Source organism: Pseudophryne corroboree, chromosome 6 (assembly GCF_028390025.1).
Source record: "Pseudophryne corroboree isolate aPseCor3 chromosome 6, aPseCor3.hap2, whole genome shotgun sequence".
NCBI lineage: Eukaryota > Metazoa > Chordata > Amphibia > Anura > Myobatrachidae > Pseudophryne > Pseudophryne corroboree.
The window spans coordinates 558,016,878-558,040,377 of NC_086449.1; the positions used below are offsets into that span (position 1 = coordinate 558,016,878).

Here is a 23,500-nt window from a genome sequence, read left to right on the forward strand (position 1 = left end):
GAATAAATTATCAGCATATACAAACATTATTAATACATTTCAAGTTCATTATAAGCAAAATGTAATTTCACCAATAATGAATTTCATTTTAATAAAAAAATCAATGATAAAAGTCTTCACAGGTTGCAGAGGGGTTGTCAGGGTTTTATGTGCACAAATGCCAGTAGAAGATAGAGTGGGAGATATATCAAGTCTTGGAGAGAGATAAAGTAGTGAAGTTACCTCTACCAACCACTTATCCTCTGTCATTTTGCTAGCACAGCCAGTAAAATGAGTGTTAGAAGCTGATTGGGTGGTAAGGGCCACATCCCCACTTTATCTTTCTCCAAGATTTGATAAATCTCTCCCTTATTAGTGTATGTCTGTATCATAATTAACACTGGAGAACACTTACAGTAGATGTAACACCCCACTGATGTTATGGCGTTGCCTCACTCTGACTCCTGCTGTCATTTCTTATCTCTACAAAGTCACCATCAGGTTTTGTTTACTGAGCATGCCCCAAGATGGCTGCCTCCCCTTTTACATGCTCCTGAACATCTGCACAGCACAGCTTAAATTCTACAAAACTGACTCCAAAAGCATCAAAAACATCCAAGGACTTACCTTTAATTTGTACTACACTATGTAGACATCTCTCCAAAATCAATGGATTACATTCCTGCACTGAGATTCACATTGGATTGAAACTTCTGCCTCTTCTCCTTGGACTAAGATTGGCGCTACATCTGCAGTGAACATCCTCAGAGCAAGGTACAGTACAGGGGAAAGCAAACTATATTTGGTTCCATACAGCAACTCCCTTAGACAGCAGTTACCTTCTGTATGTTCTCTGTTCAGCAAATAACTTTGATCTCTTGCATTAATAACCTAAAATATCATATCCCCAGCCTGGATGTCTGTTCATTTTAAAACACAGGGTCCCAAGAGACATGTTGCGGTATCTCTCCCCTTGCAATGGATAGCCATTTCAAAAGGGGTCTCACACTGGGAGTTTACACCTACACAGTAGGAATGGCTTCTAAGAACTTTTCACAAGCCTGCATTATTCTGTAATAACTTGTGTGACTTGTGATTCCCAGCTGATCAGGTAATCACTCCCAATCAGCTGGACTGTATGTGTACCCAGCTGTGACCTCCTGCGAGGCAGGGCAGCAGCAAAGGGGTGGCTCCACTATAGGGATTTGGAGATCGCATGTGCAGCACATAAGATGCGACCATTGTAGGAGTGTTATCAGCCATTTATCGGCTAATGCGCCTGCATGGGCAGTGCATACACACCTATACAAAAAAAAACAGCCTTCAACCAATATCAGGAGAACGGGCTGACAATTGTAAAGATGTATACGTAGCTTAGATCATCAACTAAAAAGAACATTACCTGTAGCTTATTTAATTAACCCTTATTAAAAATACACCTTTTGTATACAAGAGAAGCAACTGGATATAGCAATAACCAAACTAAATTATACTCTGTTCTTGAATCCCATTTTAACTTTTGAATCACTCACAGAATTGAGAAAAAAGACAGTTTAACCTTCTCATATCGTCAAATGCAATTCATACTTGCTTTGTCATTGATGACCCAACATATTTATACACCTTCAGCTTTATAGTTTTACTCCACCCACCACGAGAGGCAGTTCCTATTAATCCAGTACAGACTTCCATGTCTTAATGTTCAGCAGTTTCAAAGAGGAGATAAATAGAAGTGGTACCTAACAGACAACCCTGTGCTTGGAAGTACAGATCTGTAAATTCTCGCTCTGTGACTGACATCCCCATAGCCAACACACTCAACTTAAAGAAAACTGTAGGCCCTCTGGTATGCCGAATCAGGTCCATCCTATGTAATGCCAGATCTATTAGAAACAATGGCCCTCATTCCGAGTTGTTCGCTCGCTAGCTGCTTTTAGCAGCAGTGCAAACGCTAAGCCGCCACCCTCTGGGAGTGTATCTTAGCTTAGCAGAAGTGCGAACTAAAGGATTGCAGCGCTGCTACAAAAAAAATTGTTCAGTTTCAGAGTTGCTGCAGACCTACTCCTACCTTGTGATCACTTCAGACTATTTAATTCCTGTTTTGACGTCACAAACACGCCCTGCATTCGGGCAGCCACACCTACGTTTTTCCAGCCACTCCTGCATTATCTGGCACGCCTGCGTTTTTTCACACACTCCCTGAAAATGGTCAGTTACCACCCAAAAACACCCACTTCCTGTCAATCACTCTGCAGCCAGCAGTGCGACTCAAAAGCGTCACTAGAGCTTGTGTAAAACTGCATTGGCTTTTGTGAAAGTACAACGCGTGTGCACAGTGCGCCCCATATGCATGCGCAGATTTGCAGTTTTTTTTGCCTGACCGCTGCGAACGAAAGCAGCTAGCGATCAACTTGGAATGAGGGCCAATATTCCTACAATTAATTTTCAGGTCACGCCTGTATTACACAGACTTGACTAGACAAAATACAGCACCTACCTTCGAAGCTGCAGTTCAAACAAATTAGTCTGTCATTCACATCCCCAGACTGAAAAGGAGGCGGGTGGCCATTTGCTTTAAATGAAGTGCTAAAAAGCACTTAAACTTAGGGTCTACCCAATGGAAATTACACATTTGAGAGCATCAGTACCCAGAGTTTTATAGAAATAGTTTTTAGAGTACTTCTCATTAGAGATGAGCGGGTTCGGTTTCTTTGAATCCGAACCCGCACGAACTTCACTTTTTTTTTCACGGGTCCGAGCGACTCGGATCTTCCCGCCTTGCTCGGTTAACCCGAGCGCGCCCGAACGTCATCATGATGCTGTCGGATTCTCGCGAGACTCGGATTCTATATAAGGAGCCGCGCGTCGCCGCCATTTTCACACGTGCATTGAGATTGATAGGGAGAGGACGTGGCTGGCGTCCTCTCCATTTAGATTAGATTTAGAAGAGAGAGAGAGAGAGAGATTGCTGTGATACTGTAGATTAGAAGAGAGTGCAGACAGAGTTTAGTGACTGACGACCACAGTGACCAGTGACCACCAGAGACAGTGCAGTTGTTTGTTTTATTTAATATATCCGTTCTCTGCCTGAAAAAAACGATACACAGTCACACAGTGACTCAGTCTGTGTGCACTGCTCAGCCCAGTGTGCTGCACATCAATGTATTGTATATAAAGCTTATAATTGTGGGGGAGACTGGGGAGCACTGCAGGTTGTTATAGCAGGAGCCAGGAGTACATGATAAATAATATTATATTAAAATTAAACAGTGCACACTTTTGCTGCAGGAGTGCCACTGCCAGTGTGACTAGTGGTGACCAGTGCCTGACCACCAGTATATTTGTAGTATTGTATACTATCTCTTTATCAACCAGTCTATATTAGCAGCAGACACAGTACAGTGCGGTAGTTCACGGCTGTGGCTACCTCTGTGTCGGCACTCGGCAGGCAGTCCGTCCATCCATAATTGTATTATAATATATACCACCTAACCGTGTTTTTTTTTTCATTCTTTATACCGTCGTCATACTAGTTGTTACGAGTATACTACTATCTCTTTATCAACCAGTGTACAGTGCGGTAGTTCACGGCTGTGGCTACCTCTGTGTCGGCACTCGGCAGGCAGTCCGTCCAACCATAATTGTATTATATACCACCTAACCGTGGTTTTTTTTTCATTCTTTATACCGTCGTCATACTAGTTGTTACGAGTATACTACTATCTCTTTATCAACCAGTGTACAGTGCGGTAGTTCACGGCTGTGGCTACCTCTGTGTCGGCACTCGGCAGGCAGTCCGTCCATCCATAATTGTATTATAATATATACCACCTAACCGTGGTTTTTTTTTCATTCTTTATACCGTCGTCATACTAGTTGTTACGAGTATACTACTATCTCTTTATCAACCAGTGTACAGTGCGGTAGTTCACGGCTGTGGCTACCTCTGTGTCGGCACTCGGCAGGCAGTCCGTCCAACCATAATTGTATTATAATATATACCACCTAACCGTGGTTTTTTTTTCATTCTTTATACCGTCGTCATACTAGTTGTTACGAGTATACTACTATCTCTTTATCAACCAGTGTACAATGCGGTAGTTCACGGCTGTGGCTACCTCTGTGTCGGCACTCGGCAGGCAGTCCGTCCAACCATAATTGTATTATATACCACCTAACCGTGGTTTTTTTTTCATTCTTTATACCGTCGTCATACTAGTTGTTACGAGTATACTACTATCTCTTTATCAACCAGTGTACAGTGCGGTAGTTCACGGCTGTGGCTACCTCTGTGTCGGCACTCGGCAGGCAGTCCGTCCAACCATAATTGTATTATAATATATACCACCTAACCGTGGTTTTTTTTTCATTCTTTATACCGTCGTCATACTAGTTGTTACGAGTATACTACTATCTCTTTATCAACCAGTGTACAGTGCGGTAGTTCACGGCTGTGGATACCTCTGTGTCGGCACTCGGCAGGCAGTCCGTCCATCCATAATTGTATTATAATATATACCACCTAACCGTGGTTTTTTTTTCATTCTTTATACCGTCGTCATACTAGTTGTTACGAGTATACTACTATCTCTTTATCAACCAGTGTACAGTGCGGTAGTTCACGGCTGTGGCTACCTCTGTGTCGGCACTCGGCAGGCAGTCCGTCCAACCATAATTGTATTATAATATATACCACCTAACCGTGGTTTTTTTTTCATTCTTTATACCGTCGTCATACTAGTTGTTACGAGTATACTACTATCTCTTTATCAACCAGTGTACAGTGCGGTAGTTCACGGCTGTGGCTACCTCTGTGTCGGCACTCGGCAGGCAGTCCGTCCAACCATAATTGTATTATAATATATACCACCTAACCGTGGTTTTTTTTTCATTCTTTATACCGTCGTCATACTAGTTGTTACGAGTATACTACTATCTCTTTATCAACCAGTGTACAGTGCGGTAGTTCACGGCTGTGGCTACCTCTGTGTCGGCACTCGGCAGGCAGTCCGTCCATCCATAATTGTATTATAATATATACCACCTAACCGTGGTTTTTTTTTCATTCTTTATACCGTCGTCATACTAGTTGTTACGAGTATACTACTATCTCTTTATCAACCAGTGTACAGTGCGGTAGTTCACGGCTGTGGCTACCTCTGTGTCGGCACTCGGCAGGCAGTCCGTCCAACCATAATTGTATTATAATATATACCACCTAACCGTGGTTTTTTTTTCATTCTTTATACCGTCGTCATACTAGTTGTTACGAGTATACTACTATCTCTTTATCAACCAGTGTACAGTGCGGTAGTTCATGGCTGTGGCTACCTCTGTGTCGGCACTCGGCAGGCAGTCCGTCCATCCATAATTGTATTATAATATATACCACCTAACCGTGGTTTTTTTTTCATTCTTTATACCGTCGTCATACTAGTTGTTACGAGTATACTACTATCTCTTTATCAACCAGTGTACAGTGCGGTAGTTCACGGCTGTGGCTACCTCTGTGTCGGCACTCGGCAGGCAGTCCGTCCAACCATAATTGTATTATAATATATACCACCTAACCGTGGTTTTTTTTTCATTCTTTATACCGTCATCATACTAGTTGTTACGAGTATACTACTATCTCTTTATCAACCAGTGTACAGTGCGGTAGTTCACGGCTGTGGCTACCTCTGTGTCGGCACTCGGCAGGCAGTCCGTCCATCCATAATTGTATTATATACCACCTAACCGTGGTTTTTTTATACCACCTAACCGTGGCAGTCCGTCCATAATTGTATACTAGTATCCAATCCATCCATCTCCATTGTTTACCTGAGGTGCCTTTTAGTTCTGCCTATAAAATATGGAGAACAAAAAAGTTGAGGTTCCAAAATTAGGGAAAGATCAAGATCCACTTCCACCTCGTGCTGAAGCTGCTGCCACTAGTCATGGCCGAGACGATGAAATGCCAGCAACGTCGTCTGCCAAGGCCGATGCCCAATGTCATAGTACAGAGCATGTCAAATCCAAAACACCAAATATCAGAAAAAAAAGGACTCCAAAACCTAAAATAAAATTGTCGGAGGAGAAGCGTAAACTTGCCAATATGCCATTTACCACACGGAGTGGCAAGGAACGGCTGAGGCCCTGGCCTATGTTCATGGCTAGTGGTTCAGCTTCACATGAGGATGGAAGCACTCAGCCTCTCGCTAGAAAACTGAAAAGACTCAAGCTGGCAAAAGCACCGCAAAGAACTGTGCGTTCTTTGAAATCCCAAATCCACAAGGAGAGTCCAATTGTGTCGGTTGCGATGCCTGACCTTCCCAACACTGGACGTGAAGAGCATGCGCCTTCCACCATTAGCACGCCCCCTGCAAGTGCTGGAAGGAGCACCCGCAGTCCAGTTCCTGATAGTCAGATTGAAGATGTCAGTGTTGAAGTACACCAGGATGAGGAGGATATGGGTGTTGCTGGCGCTGGGGAGGAAATTGACCAGGAGGATTCTGATGGTGAGGTGGTTTGTTTAAGTCAGGCACCCGGGGAGACACCTGTTGTCCGTGGGAGGAATATGGCCGTTGACATGCCAGGTGAAAATACCAAAAAAATCAGCTCTTCGGTGTGGAGGTATTTCACCAGAAATGCGGACAACAGGTGTCAAGCCGTGTGTTCCCTTTGTCAAGCTGTAATAAGTAGGGGTAAGGACGTTAACCACCTCGGAACATCCTCCCTTATACGTCACCTGCAGCGCATTCATAATAAGTCAGTGACAAGTTCAAAAACTTTGGGTGACAGCGGAAGCAGTCCACTGACCAGTAAATCCCTTCCTCTTGTAACCAAGCTCACGCAAACCACCCCACCAACTCCCTCAGTGTCAATTTCCTCCTTCCCCAGGAATGCCAATAGTCCTGCAGGCCATGTCACTGGCAAGTCTGACGAGTCCTCTCCTGCCTGGGATTCCTCCGATGCATCCTTGCGTTTAACGCCTACTGCTGCTGGCGCTGCTGTTGTTGCCGCTGGGAGTCGATGGTCATCCCAGAGGGGAAGTCGTAAGCCCACTTGTACTACTTCCAGTAAGCAATTGACTGTTCAACAGTCCTTTGCGAGGAAGATGAAATATCACAGCAGTCATCCTACTGCAAAGCGGATAACTGAGTCCTTGACAACTATGTTGGTGTTAGACGTGCGTCCGGTATCCGCCGTTAGTTCACAGGGAACTAGACAATTTATTGAGGCAGTGTGCCCCCGTTACCAAATACCATCTAGGTTCCACTTCTCTAGGCAGGCGATACCGAGAATGTACACGGACGTCAGAAAAAGACTCACCAGTGTCCTAAAAAATGCAGTTGTACCCAATGTCCACTTAACCACGGACATGTGGACAAGTGGAGCAGGGCAGGGTCAGGACTATATGACTGTGACAGCCCACTGGGTAGATGTATGGACTCCCGCCGCAAGAACAGCAGCGGCGGCACCAGTAGCAGCATCTCGCAAACGCCAACTCTTTCCTAGGCAGGCTACGCTTTGTATCACCGCTTTCCAGAATACGCACACAGCTGAAAACCTCTTACGGCAACTGAGGAAGATCATCGCGGAATGGCTTACCCCAATTGGACTCTCCTGTGGATTTGTGGCATCGGACAACGCCAGCAATATTGTGTGTGCATTAAATATGGGCAAATTCCAGCACGTCCCATGTTTTGCACATACCTTGAATTTGGTGGTGCAGAATTTTTTTAAAAACGACAGGGGCGTGCAAGAGATGCTGTCGGTGGCCAGAAAAATTGCGGGACACTTTCGGCGTACAGGCACCACGTACAGAAGACTGGAGCACCACCAAAAACTACTGAACCTGCCCTGCCATCATCTGAAGCAAGAAGTGGTAACGAGGTGGAATTCAACCCTCTATATGCTTCAGAGGTTGGAGGAGCAGCAAAAGGCCATTCAAGCCTATACAATTGAGCACGATATAGGAGATGGAATGCACCTGTCTCAAGTGCAGTGGAGAATGATTTCAACGTTGTGCAAGGTTCTGATGCCCTTTGAACTTGCCACACGTGAAGTCAGTTCAGACACTGCCAGCCTGAGTCAGGTCATTCCCCTCATCAGGCTTTTGCAGAAGAAGCTGGAGGCATTGAAGAAGGAGCTAACACAGAGCGATTCCGCTAGGCATGTGGGACTTGTGGATGCAGCCCTTAATTCGCTTAACAAGGATTCACGGGTGGTCAATCTGTTGAAATCAGAGCACTACATTTTGGCCACCGTGCTCGATCCTAGATTTAAAGCCTACCTTGGATCTCTCTTTCCGGCAGACACAGGTCTGCTGGGGTTGAAAGACCTGCTGGTGACAAAATTGTCAAGTCAAGCGGAACGCGACCTGTCAACATCTCCTCCTTCACATTCTCCCGCAACTGGGGGTGCGAGGAAAAGGCTCAGAATTCCGAGCCCACCCGCTGGCGGTGATGCAGGGCAGTCTGGAGCGACTGCTGATGCTGACATCTGGTCCGGACTGAAGGACCTGACAACGATTACGGACAGTCGTCTACTGTCACTGCATATGATTCTCTCAACATTGATAGAATGGTGGAGGATTATATGAGTGACCGCATCCAAGTAGGCACGTCACACAGTCCGTACTTATACTGGATGGAAAAGGAGGCAATTTGGAGGCCCTTGCACAAACTGGCTTTATTCTACCTAAGTTGCCCTCCCAAAAGTGTGTACTCCGAAAGAGTGTTTAGTGCCGCCGCTCACCTTGTCAGCAATCGGCGTACGAGGTTACATCCAGAAAATGTGGAGAAGATGATGTTCATTAAAATGAATTATAATCAATTCCTCCGCGGAGACATTGACCAGCAGCAATTGCCTCCACAAAGTACACAGGGAGCTGAGATGGTGGATTCCAGTGGGGACGAATTGATAATCTGTGAGGAGGGGGATGTACACGGTGATATATCGGAGGGTGAAGATGAGGTGGACATCTTGCCTCTGTAGAGCCAGTTTGTGCAAGGAGAGATTAATTGCTTCTTTTTTGGGGGGGGTCCAAACCAACCCGTCATATCAGTCACAGTCGTGTGGCAGACCCTGTCACTGAAATGATGGGTTGGTTAAAGTGTGCATGTCCTGTTTTGTTTATACAACATAAGGGTGGGTGGGAGGGCCCAAGGATAATTCCATCTTGCACCTCTTTTTTCTTTTCTTTTTCTTTGCATCATGTGCTGATTGGGGAGGGTTTTTTGGAAGGGACATCCTGCGTGACACTGCAGTGCCACTCCTAGATGGGCCCGGTGTTTGTGTCGGCCACTAGGGTCGCTAATCTTACTCACACAGCTACCTCATTGCGCCTCTTTTTTTCTTTGCGTCATGTGCTGTTTGGGGAGGGTTTTTTGGAAGGGACATCCTGCGTGACACTGCAGTGCCACTCCTAGATGTGCCCGGTGTTTGTGTCGGCCACTAGGGTCGCTAATCTTACTCACACAGCTACCTCATTGCGCCTCTTTTTTTCTTTGCGTCATGTGCTGTTTGGGGAGGGTTTTTTGGAAGGGACATCCTGCGTGACACTGCAGTGCCACTCCTAGATGTGCCCGGTGTTTGTGTCGGCCACTAGGGTCGCTAATCTTACTCACACAGTCAGCTACCTCATTGCGCCTCTTTTTTTCTTTGCGTCATGTGCTGTTTGGGGAGGGTTTTTTGGAAGGGCCATCCTGCGTGACACTGCAGTGCCACTCCTAGATGGGCCCGGTGTTTGTGTCGGCCACTAGGGTCGCTAATCTTACTCACACAGCTACCTCATTGCGCCTCTTTTTTTCTTTGCGTCATATGCTGTTTGGGGAGGGTTTTTTGGAAGGGACATCCTGCGTGACACTGCAGTGCCACTCCTAGATGTGACCGGTGTTTGTGTCGGCCACTAGGGTCGCTAATCTTACTCACACAGCTACCTCATTGCGCCTCTTTTTTTCTTTGCGTCATGTGCTGTTTGGGGAGGGTTTTTTGGAAGGGACATCCTGCGTGACACTGCAGTGCCACTCCTAGATGTGCCCGGTGTTTGTGTCGGCCACTAGGGTCGCTAATCTTACTCACACAGTCAGCTACCTCATTGCGCCTCTTTTTTTCTTTGCGTCATGTGCTGTTTGGGGAGGGTTTTTTGGAAGGGCCATCCTGCGTGACACTGCAGTGCCACTCCTAGATGGGCCCGGTGTTTGTGTCGGCCACTAGGGTCGCTAATCTTACTCACACAGCTACCTCATTGCGCCTCTTTTTTTCTTTGCGTCATGTGCTGTTTGGGGAGGGTTTTTTGGAAGGGACATCCTGCGTGACACTGCAGTGCCACTCCTAGATGGGCCCGGTGTTTGTGTCGGCCACTAGGGTCGCTTATCTTACTCACACAGCGACCTCGGTGCAAATTTTAGGACTAAAAATAATATTGTGAGGTGTGAGGTATTCAGAATAGACTGAAAATGAGTGTAAATTATGGTTTTTGAGGTTAATAATACTTTGGGATCAAAATGACCCCCAAATTCTATGATTTAAGCTGTTTTTTAGTGTTTTTTGAAAAAAACACCCGAATCCAAAACACACCCAAATCCGACAAAAATAATTCGGTGAGGTTTTGCCAAAACGCGTTCGAACCCAAAACACGGCCGCGGAACCGAACCCAAAACCAAAACACAAAACCCGAAAAATTTCAGGCGCTCATCTCTACTTCTCATTTACCACCCCCTGGAGATGGAAAGGATATTTCTACAAGAGCTTGAAGATTTTGTTGCCGGACTAGTTCTGGAGCATTAAAGATGGCTGATACTTGGACCTCCCGTCACAATGAATGCTAAGGGCCTCACACAAGTCATTCTCTCTGCTACACATAAAAGTGGTCACACTCTTGATATTGTCTTCCAGATTGGACTAGAAGTCTTTGACTTAAAAATAAACCCAGTCACATGGTCAGACCACTACTCAATTGCAACACCTCAAAATAGAACTTCACCCATGGAATTGACCAGGTATTGTCCAAGTAGGGGTATGACTCCCCATCCTCTTGTAGCAACCCTGGACCTCTCTGCAGAAAAGGGGGCCAGAGTTCCTTTCAAATGAGATCATGGCAGCAAGCAATAGTATTTTCCATACAGTGGACATGCTTTGCAAACCAGCGTGTCTGCAGCTTGATAAAACCATTTCCCAGTAAAGATGCAATGAGGTAAATTTACTAAGGTGGGAGTTTTTTTAGAACTGGTGATGTTGCCCATAGCAACCAATCAGATTCTATTATCGTCTAGAAGCAGCTAGATAAATGTTAAGTAGAACCTGATTGGTTGCAATGAGCAACATCCCCATTTCTAAAAAACTCCCACCTTAGTAAATTTTCCACAATGAGTTTGAAAAATTCTTTGCATATAAAATATCCACCAACCGGGCTGGAATCCACACAGTGGCACCAAAGGAGTACTATTCTACCAAGCCTGCCAATGTGTTGGAACAGCTTTGACCAAGTGGAAGTTAAAAACATTGCTAAAATTACCCGAATGTTGCATCACATCACCTGTGATCTGAACCCTGCCTCAACCAAGCTTCTATTAGGGTACATGGAAATAATCAGCCCTATTTTTGCAAAAATAGTTCAATGCTCTTTGCAGTCAGGCATTTTTCCTGAACCCAAAAAAGAAGCATTAGTTAGACAACTTCTTAAAAAATCTACCTTAGATCCCGATTGCATGACCAACTACAGACTAGTATCAAACTTTCCCTTTCTAGGAAAGATTATTGAGGAAGTAGTTGCAACTCACCTAGAAACCCACCTGTCAACTTATGATATTTATGACCCATTCCAGTCAGGATTCAGGAAAAGACATAGCACCAAAACACCCCTGGTATGCATGCTTAATGATCTTCTGATGGCAAGAGACAGATTTGACTGTTCAATCTTAATTCTTGTGGATCTCTCTGCAACATTTGACACCATGGACCTTGGGATGCTAATTGAGTGCCTGAAGAACTTCTGTGGACTCGATGGCACAGTCATTAGCTGGCTCAAATTATTTTTTACTGGCAGGTCACAGAGCATTTCATCTGGAGTATACTCATCATCACCAGTGCCATTGACTTGTGGTGTCCCATAAGTTTCTATACTATCTCCCATGCTTTATGCAGTATACATGCTACCACTGGGTGAAATAATAAGATGTCATGGCCTGGTCTACCATTGCTATGCAGATGATACACAACTGTACTTATCCTTTGCTCCAGGTACTGATAACCCCATAACAACCCTAAATGGTTGTCTAGCTGAGCTCCAGGAGTGGATGAGTGCCAGTTGTCTGTGACTGAACCCTGATAAAACAGAAATCCTTATGATAGATCAAAGGACAAGACTGCAGCATAGCCAACCCTTACGCTTGGGGGTTCAAAAGCTCAAAACACTGGACATGTGCGGAATATTGATTTTGTCCTGGATAGTGGCTTGACACTTAAACAACAGATATCAGCCACAATAAAATACTAATTCTTTCATCTGAGGAATATAGCCAGAATCAAGCACCCTCAGAAGATCTGCCTAAACTCATACATGCATTTGTATCATCATACCTAGACTACTGCATTGCCCTCTACCTTGGTCTCCCAGCAAAAGAATTGCACCACTTTGAGATGGTACAACATGCAGCTGCCAGGCTATTAACCAACCAGCCCCCTTCAAGCCACATAACACCCATTATCTACTCCCTTCACTGGCTACCTGTAAGATGGCAAATTTTTTCAAGATTGGCTTACACACTTTCAAAGCCCTTCATGACTAGGCCCAAGGTACTTGAAGCAGCTTCTGATTCCTTTCTGTCCAACTAACTTACTGCAGTCTGTAGAGGAAAGACTACTAACACTACCTAGAATCTACCTTAATTCATCCGTGGGTCGAGCTTCAGCTTTGTGGCTACAACTCTATGGAACTCTGTTCCCCGCACAGTTTGAGAAGCTTCCACTCTAAAATCCTTAAAAAATACTCAAGGCTTACCTATTTACTCAAGCATTTCACTAATGACTACTGTTTAGATTGTTTTGTATTTTGTGCTGTAAAGGCAAATGTAAAGCACTTTGAGCCCTATTAGGAAAAAGGTGCTATAAAAATAACAATATTATTATTAGAATTATTATTATTTTTTATTAGCATATTCTTTGTACTGATAGTAACTTTTGCTAAGGAACTGTGGTGTCTTAGATTTGCCACATGGAGAACACCTGGTCACATCAGTGTGACAGATACTGTTATAGGATATTTATCTTATTGCAGATTAATAAGCGGTATGGCACTATAGAATAATATGGATCATAATCAGATTAAGCAATCCAAAAATAATAGTTGAATTCCTTCATCAAACACATTGTTTCAAATTCTGCCTGAGAAATAAAATTAATTTGCAAAATCCAGAATTAGTCATATATTTAGTGTAAAGTTTTACAAAAGAGAGGATACTGTTCTTTCTCTACATTGCTCTAATTCCACTAGGTGTGATGTAACACCATAGGATATGCAATGTGAGAAGGTCAGTTGGGGGTACAACATTGCTTTTAACCTCTTTTTGGGGTTTTCAACCTCCTAGTTTATTGTATCATCTTTTTTTCATATAGAGGCTTGACCCAATGTTTTTGCATTAGTTTGACCTTTAACCTGTGCTCTTGTGGAAACTGCTATCATTACTATAGTACGTATGGCTTAATTTCCCTTACATCGTGACACTAACCCTGTTACACGGGTGGTATTCATGTGACCGCCGGTCAGCTGACCGACAGTCACATGACCTACTCCACCATCCCGACAGCTCACTATCCCGATGGTCGGCATGCCGACCAACAGGGACTATTTCCACTCTTGGGTGTCTATGACACCCATAGAGTGGGAATAGAACCCGTGGTGACCGCAGGTCGCCAACGAGCCCGCAATGGGCTTGCTGCACTAGTCCCTCCCCACCGGGATCCCGGCGTCGGTATGCTGCCGGGATGCCGCCGTCGGTAAGCTGACCGGCGGTCTCCTGACCGCCGGTCAGCCGTACTACACCCCTGTTACACGCAGCCCTGTCCTCAGTAACAGAATCACAGTACAGTAAGCAGATCACAGCCCCATTTCTACATCCCCCCAGAAGACCTGAACACTTATCTCTGCTGCTGTTTTGATGATCTGATTGGATTTAGGTTGTTTTACCCCTGCTTGCTATAGAACATGTCATGAGAATATGTAGAACATACCATGGACATCGATGGTAATCAGGGCACCAAGAGTAATACGTTCCATTTTTGTTAACCTTCCTCTCACGAGACTGACAATATCTTCAATTTGCTGTCTGCATTTTGTCAGACAGCTTTGCAGACCCCCTTTTTTCAGAATAGCCTGTTAAGATGTACAAAGCAAGGAGACAATTAAAATAATTTACTGCACATAGTTATTTGAATAATGCAATCTGTTATTGTTGAAAAAAGTGGTGTGCAATGTATGCAATACAGTATTAAATATGTGTTCTGCAGGAGTCAAGACATTAACTAGTTACTGTATTGCTAGTACTGTACATGCAGAAAAATACAAATGTCACTACACTCATACAAGCCAGCAGTGATTTTACAATGGTGTTTGCTTTATGTTTTAACTTTGAATATTAGTGTATGAGAGACATTTATACCCCATTTAGACCGCCAGCTTTTAACACGGCTTATTGCACATGAGCGCGCATAACCCATGTTGCTGTGTGGTCTGAAAGGGCCCAGTTGGAATAATCCGGGACCAGTGATCCAGTATTCCAACTCGGGTAGTGAGCAGTGTTGAGCATGTGTTCAACCCTGCTCACTGTGCTGTATGAACAGGAACCAGGTCAATGCGACTCGTTTCCCATTCACTCTGTGTGGATGGGTGCCACTTGGAGATCATGTGATCTCTAAGCACCGTCCCTACCGTGTCATTGCGGCGGCGAGGGTCCTGAGGCAGGTTGCACGTGGAAAGCACCCATGTCAGGCTCCCAGGTGCAACCTGCCTCAGGTGGTGTGAAAGGGGTTTTACCGACCATGAACTCACTACAGTATCAGGCATTTGCCATCATATGAAAATATGTTCCTTAATACTGCTGTAAGGCAGGGATGCGGTTACAATCCTAAAGGTTGGGATCCCAGGGCACTAGATACCGGCGCTGGATTGCCAAAACTGGAATCCTGAAAGGGGCCAGGACACTGACGCTGGAATCCAGGCCATCTTGATCCGGATTGTCAAGACAGCGGGGCAGGAGAGTACTTTGATGGGGATGGCAGGGGGGGGGGGGTTAAGTTCCAGTGTCAGCATTCTGATGGATGTCGGGATTCCTGCATCTGTATTCCAAATGCCGGGATCCCGACTGCAGCTGTCCTTACACTGCAGTAGATATCTCCACATCTGTTGCTGTCTCTCCATTTCTGACAGCAGACACTGGAAAATAAAGTTACTTCACGAAGGTGTGATAGAATGTTTCCTTTTGCTCAAGAAATTAAGACGTAGATATAGGATGAAACACCAAAACTCAATGTGGCAGGTTAAAACTAAACAAAAAGAATGTTTTTTTTTCCTGCAGAAAATTACACATTTACAGTATAAATTTACTGTTGATCATAAATGGGATACTAATTTGCCTACAGTGTATTTAGCAGCTGGGGCAGCAAGTACAGTAAGTCTGTAAAAGCAGTTACTGTATTTCTATAAATAAGACAATGTAAAGCAATGAAGTGCTGGCTTGCTGATGTTTGTGCTTTCTGCTCTCTGTGTAGAAACTAAGATTAAAAAAGATACTGCATTTGTAAGGATGTTTGAACTAGAAATCTGGATGATTTCAAGATAATGTCTAAGGATGTAAGAGGTCTAAAAAATTTTAGTGGGAAAGTCTGCAGATCTATTAAGAGGTGCGATGGCTCATGGTAGAAGAAGCAAATAAAGTATCTCTGAGAAATGACAGTCCCGGATGAAGCAGATAGCAAAGTAGTTGCACTTTTATCATAGCAAACAGTTTAGTTTTGGAGATAGTGAATCTTTTTTACTTCCTAAAAAATAATGAGTCCAATTCAGTTACCAATGAGTGCCACCAAAATGGCTTCCAGCGGCTTTGCAGGAAATGTCTCGGAGTCTTCTGCTTCTAATTGAATCGACCCTAATGTATTTTATGCTTCATTTGTGTGTTTTATTCCCAGATGCAAAAAGATATATTAAATTACACATAGAAATACTATGCAGGACATCTGTGTGTAGAATTCCTAATGAATAAGAAATGTAGAGTTTTAATTCATTGTTTTATCTTTGAAAGCCTTAGGTCAGTTAATTCCAGTTTTGCACCTCAGGAGATTTTAGACATGGGTTGTCCCAATCAAAATATAAATGGACTCTATGTACTCAAGTCTGTTGGTTCTAGAATGTTACTACTGGTCTGATGCATGGGCCTAATTCACTAAGGATTGCAATGGCAAACCTTTTTGCAGCAGGTTTGCAATTGCATTCCTTAGCAATGCAAATGCAGGAGGAGCATTGGCGTTTCTATAATGGGTGCAGCATACCTCCCAACATGACCCTCTCCAGAGGGACAGAATATTCTGCTCCTGGATTTCCCTGTTAATTTAGGATTGCCATCACCTGTGGTAAAACACCTTTCTTATCCATTAACCTATTCAAAAAAGGTGACGACAATCATACATTAAGAGAAAAGTCCAGAAGCAGAGCATTCTGTCCCTCCTGGAGAGGGTCATGTTGGGAGGTATGGGTGCAGTGTGTGCAGTGCACACAAGCCCCTGGGTCCATACACTGCACCCATAAAATATACTTACCATTCTGGAGTCCCGCGGCAACGGCCCCCTAGTGCGGGCATAAATCACTCCTAAAATGGCCACCATGGCCATTTCTGAGTAATTTGCACATGCGCACTGGAGATGTCCCCAGGAACAAGGCGCAGGCACCATGTTGCCGGAGACCTGTGCATGTGCAGTAGACTCTGGCAGTATTCCAGAGTGTATTTCCTGTCGGCGAGGAGGGGGCCATCGACGGAAGCTGCATGCAGGTTCCCTCCTCTCTTAAAATGCCCTGTGGAGAAGGTGCATACTATCTCTTCACTGCATTTGCGATGCGATCGCACCTGAGTTGACCATTGCGACCATCAGTCACAATGTTAATCTATGAAGGCCGGCTGAGTGAGCTTCAGCTTTCTGAGTGAGACTTGCCATCGCAGGGTGGCTTGCAAGGCAAAAGAAACTGCATCTTGCGACGCAGTCCTTGGCCTTGCAACTCCTGGAAAATGGAGCGGCACCCCCTTTTTCCCCGAATGCCAGCCACCCCCATTCAATTCCCACGAAAGCCTCTGGCTTTTACATTTCTGTGCTGAGATCACAGGACCTGTTCTGCACATGCGTAGAACGGGTCCTGCAAATGCAGTAATGATCGCATCAGCAATACTTACTGAATCATCCCCTATGAGAGGTAACCTAAGTTTTGTGAAGAAATCAGCAAATTTATTTTAGTGTACTTGTCTATATTGTAGGTTTTCAGCTTCCCAAGAGAAGTCTGAATGTCATGAAAATGTTTATTGCATTCCAACTTACCTTATCTGTAATTCTGACATTACTATTATGCAGTCAGAAAAAGTGGTAAGACCATAACTCCCAACTAATAACAAAAAAACATGCAGCGCTATATAAAGGTATATGCAGACAGGTGTCAATGAAAAAAATGACTGAAATTTATTTAAACATTTATTACTCAATAGAATTTAGTAAAAATTAGTAACTACAGCATTAAAAATGAGAGCTCATGTACATGATTTAAAAAAACAGTCTCTGGTAAATTGGACTTGTGGGGCTCTGATAATAATGTCCAGTGGTTAGTGGACCTGTAAGATGTTTAGCCTTTTAGCAGGGAAAGAAATGTTCCACAGTAAGTTACCAATCTTAGAGATGGATGATTCCCTTAGCGGAGGTTCAGAAGGCACCGAATCAAACGCAGAGATGTGGGAATGAGATGTAGATTCACAACAGGTTGGCACACCATAAAGAGAGTCCCAGGCTAAGGAAGTCCACTGTCCTATTGTCTGGATGTCCCCAAGGTCCTTTTTGTAATCCAAAGTCACAGTTCCGACGCGTTTCGCTGTCACAAGGGACAGCTTTATCAAAGGTATAGCTCCTTGTTCCATTAATCACATGTAATCATTACACCTGTCTGCAATCCTCCTAATTTCAAATATATACATTTTCTTAAAAACATAAACTTTTCAACAATATGATTCAATGAGGCAAAACTATCTATCACAGAATGATTTAATATTGAAAACAAGTGTTTAAAAGTACTGAAAATAAGAAAAACCCTCAGCAGTAGATAGTCACATGACAGTTTTCCCAGACACTAGGTGAAATAAATGCTCACAATTCGCTGGGCTTCTTTGTCTTTAAAGAATCTCCCACTCTAGTGTCTGGGAGAATTCTGGTCACGTGACATACCAGTCATAGACCACGTGATCGGCATCCACCTCCACATAATCTGTTGCTTTGCCCAAGTAGATCTGGTCACGTGACTTTTACCATCAGTCACATGAGCGGAATGTCATCCTACTATAGTTAGGCTGTTTAGCATAAGCAGCATAATCGCGGTCATGTGACCCGCACGTCATAGCGCTATCGCGTTCCTATGTCCCGTATAACCCGGATTCTGGGGTCAGCAAAGTCACGATCATGCGACGCATACATCATCTGTCACATGATCGTTACTCTCCTCTGTAAAGTAGCTGTGTTTAACCACAAATCGCATTGCCGTGAATCCCCAGCACACGTGACCTGTAAGAAGCCAATCGTATATGTTCAATAGGCTGTCTTACTGGTATCTGCCTCCGATCACATGATCAGTTCTCCACACCTCACATGCTCTATATTAGCCAATAAAAACAGCGGTTACTATGGTTACTTATAAACATAATGTCTTTTCCTCAGTATAATATTGAGTTATATTAAATAGCTTCTAATGATCTCAAATAGGTATCACCAAGCATTCCCAATCCTTCAATACATATAAATACAAATTTAAAAATAATCAGAAAATATTGATTCCATCTATAATTCATCTCCTAAAGATATGTTTAATTTATAATAATAGACATTTATAATACAGCATTTAATTCCATGCCTTCATTTAATCCATAGGGGTGGAGAGCATTCATTTTAAAAATCCAATAGATTTCTTGTTTCTGTAACCTTTTAAACCTATCTCCTCCTCGCTTGGTTATCGGAATGTGTTCTAAGCAAATAAGCTTCTATCAACATTAATTTCAAATATTTTTTATGGATTTTCATTAGACCCTTCTTTCTGTAAATCTGCCAATACCTGCAGACAGGGTTCGTCTTCCAAATCCAAAATAATTGGCATTGCCTCATCCAGCATTTTGATCAATCTTTTCTTTGCAAAATATATTTTTCTGAAAATCCATTAAAAATCGTTGACATTAATGTTGATAGAAGTAAATTTAAACTTAAATCAGACTTCTTTCCCATTTCTTCGAAAAGTGGTTGTATTGAAAGTTTTTATAAGACTACTCTGGACAATTTTCGTACCCTATGTGTGGTGGATAATAAGAGAAAAATTCATAAGGGAAACTTGAATAAATGGGAACGTAGAGCTCTGTCAAAACGGACGAAAGATACTACACTGGTAATTAAACAAGCTGATAAAGGGGGTGGCTTAGTCATTCAGGATAGGTGTGACTACATAAAAGAAGCCATGAGACTCTTAGATGACACAAATTTCTATATGAAATTAGCAAAAGACCCTACTTTAGAATTTAAATTAGAATTACAGAGTTTATTGAAATAGGCAGAATCCATAGGTGTCATCTCTAAGGAAGAATTCTGGTTCCTTTTTCCTCCTTTTCCAATAATTCCTATGTATTATATTACCATCTTCCAAAACTGCATAAATCTCTTAGTTGCCCTCCAGGTCGTCCCATTATAGCCGGTATCCAGTCTCTCACTTCAAATCTATCATTTTATGTAGACAGTTATTTACAACCACGTGTGCCTCAGTTGAGATCCTGAAACCATCATATTCTTTTTAACCCTAGACGTACAAAGTCTATATTCTAATATTCCTCATACTTTAGGTATACAAGCAATAAAGGATCAATTGGATTCAGATGGTGATCTCTCTGAGGCACACAAACAATTCATACTCACCTGTATATCGTTTATTCTGAAACACAATTATTTTCTTTTTTCTGACACTTTTTATTTACAGACCATGGGGACGGCCATAGGGACCAGGTTCGCACCGAGTTACGCTAACCTCTACATGGGCAAGGTCGAAGACCAGCTTGTGTGGGGGGGCCCATTTGGTGCGAATCTGGTCCTCTATGGCCCTTATATAGATGACCTTTTTTTTCATTTGGGATGTGGATTCTATTTCTGCTGCACAGTTTGTCTCTCACCTTAATACTAATAATTTTAATTTTAATTTCACTTATACCTTTCATTCTTCCTGTATTCATTATCTTGATATTACATTACAAATTATAGATGGGAAAATACATACATCTAACTATATCAAAGAAGTAGGAAATAATGCTTATCTTAACTATACCAGTGCCCATTATGCCCCCTGGAAGAAGAACATTCCCAGGGGCCAATTACAACGGCTAAAATGGAATTGTTCAGAACATAATGTCTTTATAAAACAAGCAAGAGAGATGTTGGAATCTTTCAGATTACGAAATTATCCAGAAGAACTCCTAGATGGAGTATTAGAAGGGGTAGAGAAAATGAATAGATAAGAATTGCTTAAACCAAAAATAAGAGCAAAGAATGATACAGATATAGACTCGAAAGATGTCTTGTTTATCTCTAAATATAATAATAGATCTGTTGAAATTAAGAAAATTGTTAAAGAGAATTATTCTATATTAAAACAGGACCCAATCTTAAGAGATTTGATTCCAGAAACTCTGCAGATTATTTTTAAGAAAAATACCACTATAAAAGATAAATTAGCACCAAGCCAATTAAAAGAGGTAGTACAAGAAGAAGCTATTAGATCAAATACATGGCTGCCTATGAGACCACATGTATTTTATAAATGCAATTGGTCAAGATGTATGACTTGTGAATATGTTCAGAATAACACCAAAAGCATAAAATGCATACTTGATGGTACAGAGTATTTATTAAGATCTTTTATGAATTGCGAGACTAGCTGGGTAATTTATTTATTACAATGTCCATGTAATTTATGTTATGTAGGAAGAACGACACGGAAAATGAAATTAAGATTTTTAGAACATAGACGCAACATTATTAATAAGAAATCTGATCATAATGTTTCAAGACACTATATAATGTACCATCAGAGCAACCAAAGTACGCTAAAGCTTATTTGCTTTGAACACATTCCGATAACCAAGCGAGGTTTAAAAGGTTACAGAAACAAGAAATCTATTGGATTTTTAAAATGAATGCTCTCCACCCCTATGGATTAAATGAAGGCATGGAATTAAATGCTGTATTATAAATGTCTATTATTATAAATTAAACATATCTTTAGGAGATGAATTATAGATGGAATCAATATTTTCTGATTATTTTTACATTTGTATTTATATGTATTGAAGGATTGGGAATGATTGGTGATACCTATTTGAGATCATTAGAAGCTATTTAATATAACTCAATATTATACTGAGGAAAAGACATTATGTTTATAAGTAACCATAGTAACCGCTGTTTTTATTGGCTAATATAGAGCATGTGAGGTGTGGAGAACTGATCATGTGATCGGAGGCAGATACTAGTAAGACAGCCTATTGAACATATACGATTGGCTTCTTACAGGTCACGTGTGCTAGGGATTCACGGCAATGCGATTTGTGGTTAAACACAGCTACTTTACAGAGGAGAGTAACGATCATGTGACAGATGATGTATGCGTTGCATGATCGTGACTGTGCTGACCCCGGAATCTGGGTTATACGGGACATAGGAATGCAGTAGCGCTATGACGTGCGGGTCACATGACTGCGATTATGCTGCTTATGCTAAACAGCCTAACTATAGTAGGATGTACATTCCGTTCATGTGACTGATGGTAAAAGTCACGTGACCAGATCTACTTGGGCAAAGCAACAGATTATGTGGAGGTGGATGCCGATCATGTGGTCTATGACTGGTATGTCACGTGACCAGAATTCTCCCAGACACTAGAGTGGGAGATGCTTTAAAGACAAAGAAGCCCAGCGAATTGTGAGCATTTATTTCACCTAGTGTCTGGGAAAACTGTCATGTGACTATCTACTGCTGAGGATTTTTCTTATTTTTAGTACTTTTAAACACTCGTTTTCAATATTAAATCATTCTGTGATAGATAGTTTTGCCTCATTGAATCATATTGTTGAGAAAGTTTATGTTTTTAAGAAAATGTATATATTTGAAATTAGGAGGATTGCAGACAGGTGTAATGATTACATGTGATTAAACCCCTATAAAAAGGGGACAACGGAGCAAGGAGCTATACCTTTGATAAAGCTGTCCCTTGTGACAGCGAAACGCATCGGAACTGTGACTTTGGATTACAAAAAGGACCTTGGGGACATCCAGACAATCGGACAGTGGACTTCCTTAGCCTGGGACTCTCTTTATGGTGTGCCAACCTGTTGTGAATCCACATCTCATTCCCACATCTCTGCGTTGGAATCGGTGCCATCTGAACCTCCGCTAAGGGAATCATCCATCTCTAAGATTGGTAACTTACTGTGGAACATTTCTTTCCCTGCTAAATGGCTTAACATCTTACAAGTCCACTAACCACTGGACATTATTATCAGAGCCCCACAAGTCCAATTTACCAGAGACTGGTTTTTTAAATCATGTACATGAGCTCTCATTTTTAATGCTGTAATTACTAATTTTTACTAAATTCTATTGAGTAATAAATGTTTAAATAAATTTCAGTCGTTTTTTTCATTGACATCTGTCTGCATATACCTTTATATAGCGCTGCATGCTTTTTTGTTATTATTTGTTACCAGGATTAACTATCCAATTTTCTGGCAGCAGCTGAAAGAACCCTTTCATACTAAGCGCGTGGCAACCCACATTTCTGGTGAGGTTATTTCTTTCTTTCCATACCTCCCAACTGTCCCAATTCCAGTGGGACAGTCCCAATATTCAGACACTGGGGGTCATTCCAAGTTGATCGCTAAATTACGAATGATGGGGGTCGTGAAGTGAGGTCATGCCCCTTCTCTTGAGGCTCCACCCCTTCCCCTGGGCGACACCCCTTTTGGGGAGCAACTCCAGCACCCTAGGTCCTAAATTTAGAGTTTCTAAAGTTGGGAGATATGAATAAGATAGCCACAAGTGGACACTACCAGGGGCAGATTCGGGAGTAGGGGCATAGTGCTGCTAGATCAGGCTTACCACGCTTTAGTAAAACAGAAGACTATTGATAAAGAAGAGAAAAAATAGAAATGAACCTCCCATCCAAACCAAATACACCTCTTTTCTTTCACCTAGAGTAAGTACCTGATAG

At 42.6% G+C, this 23,500-nt stretch overlaps 1 protein-coding gene across 1 annotated transcript in view; it reads right to left on the reverse strand.

The window, feature by feature from the left end:
* The window catches only part of LOC134934622 (dynein axonemal heavy chain 3-like), a 1,803,147-nt gene that overhangs the window by 1,185,246 nt on the left and 594,401 nt on the right, over positions 1 to 23,500 (reverse strand). The window contains exon 26 of the mRNA XM_063930015.1: positions 14,197 to 14,338. Coding sequence (XP_063786085.1) covers positions 14,197 to 14,338 — 142 coding nt within the window. The remainder of the gene's footprint in view (positions 1 to 14,196; positions 14,339 to 23,500) is intronic.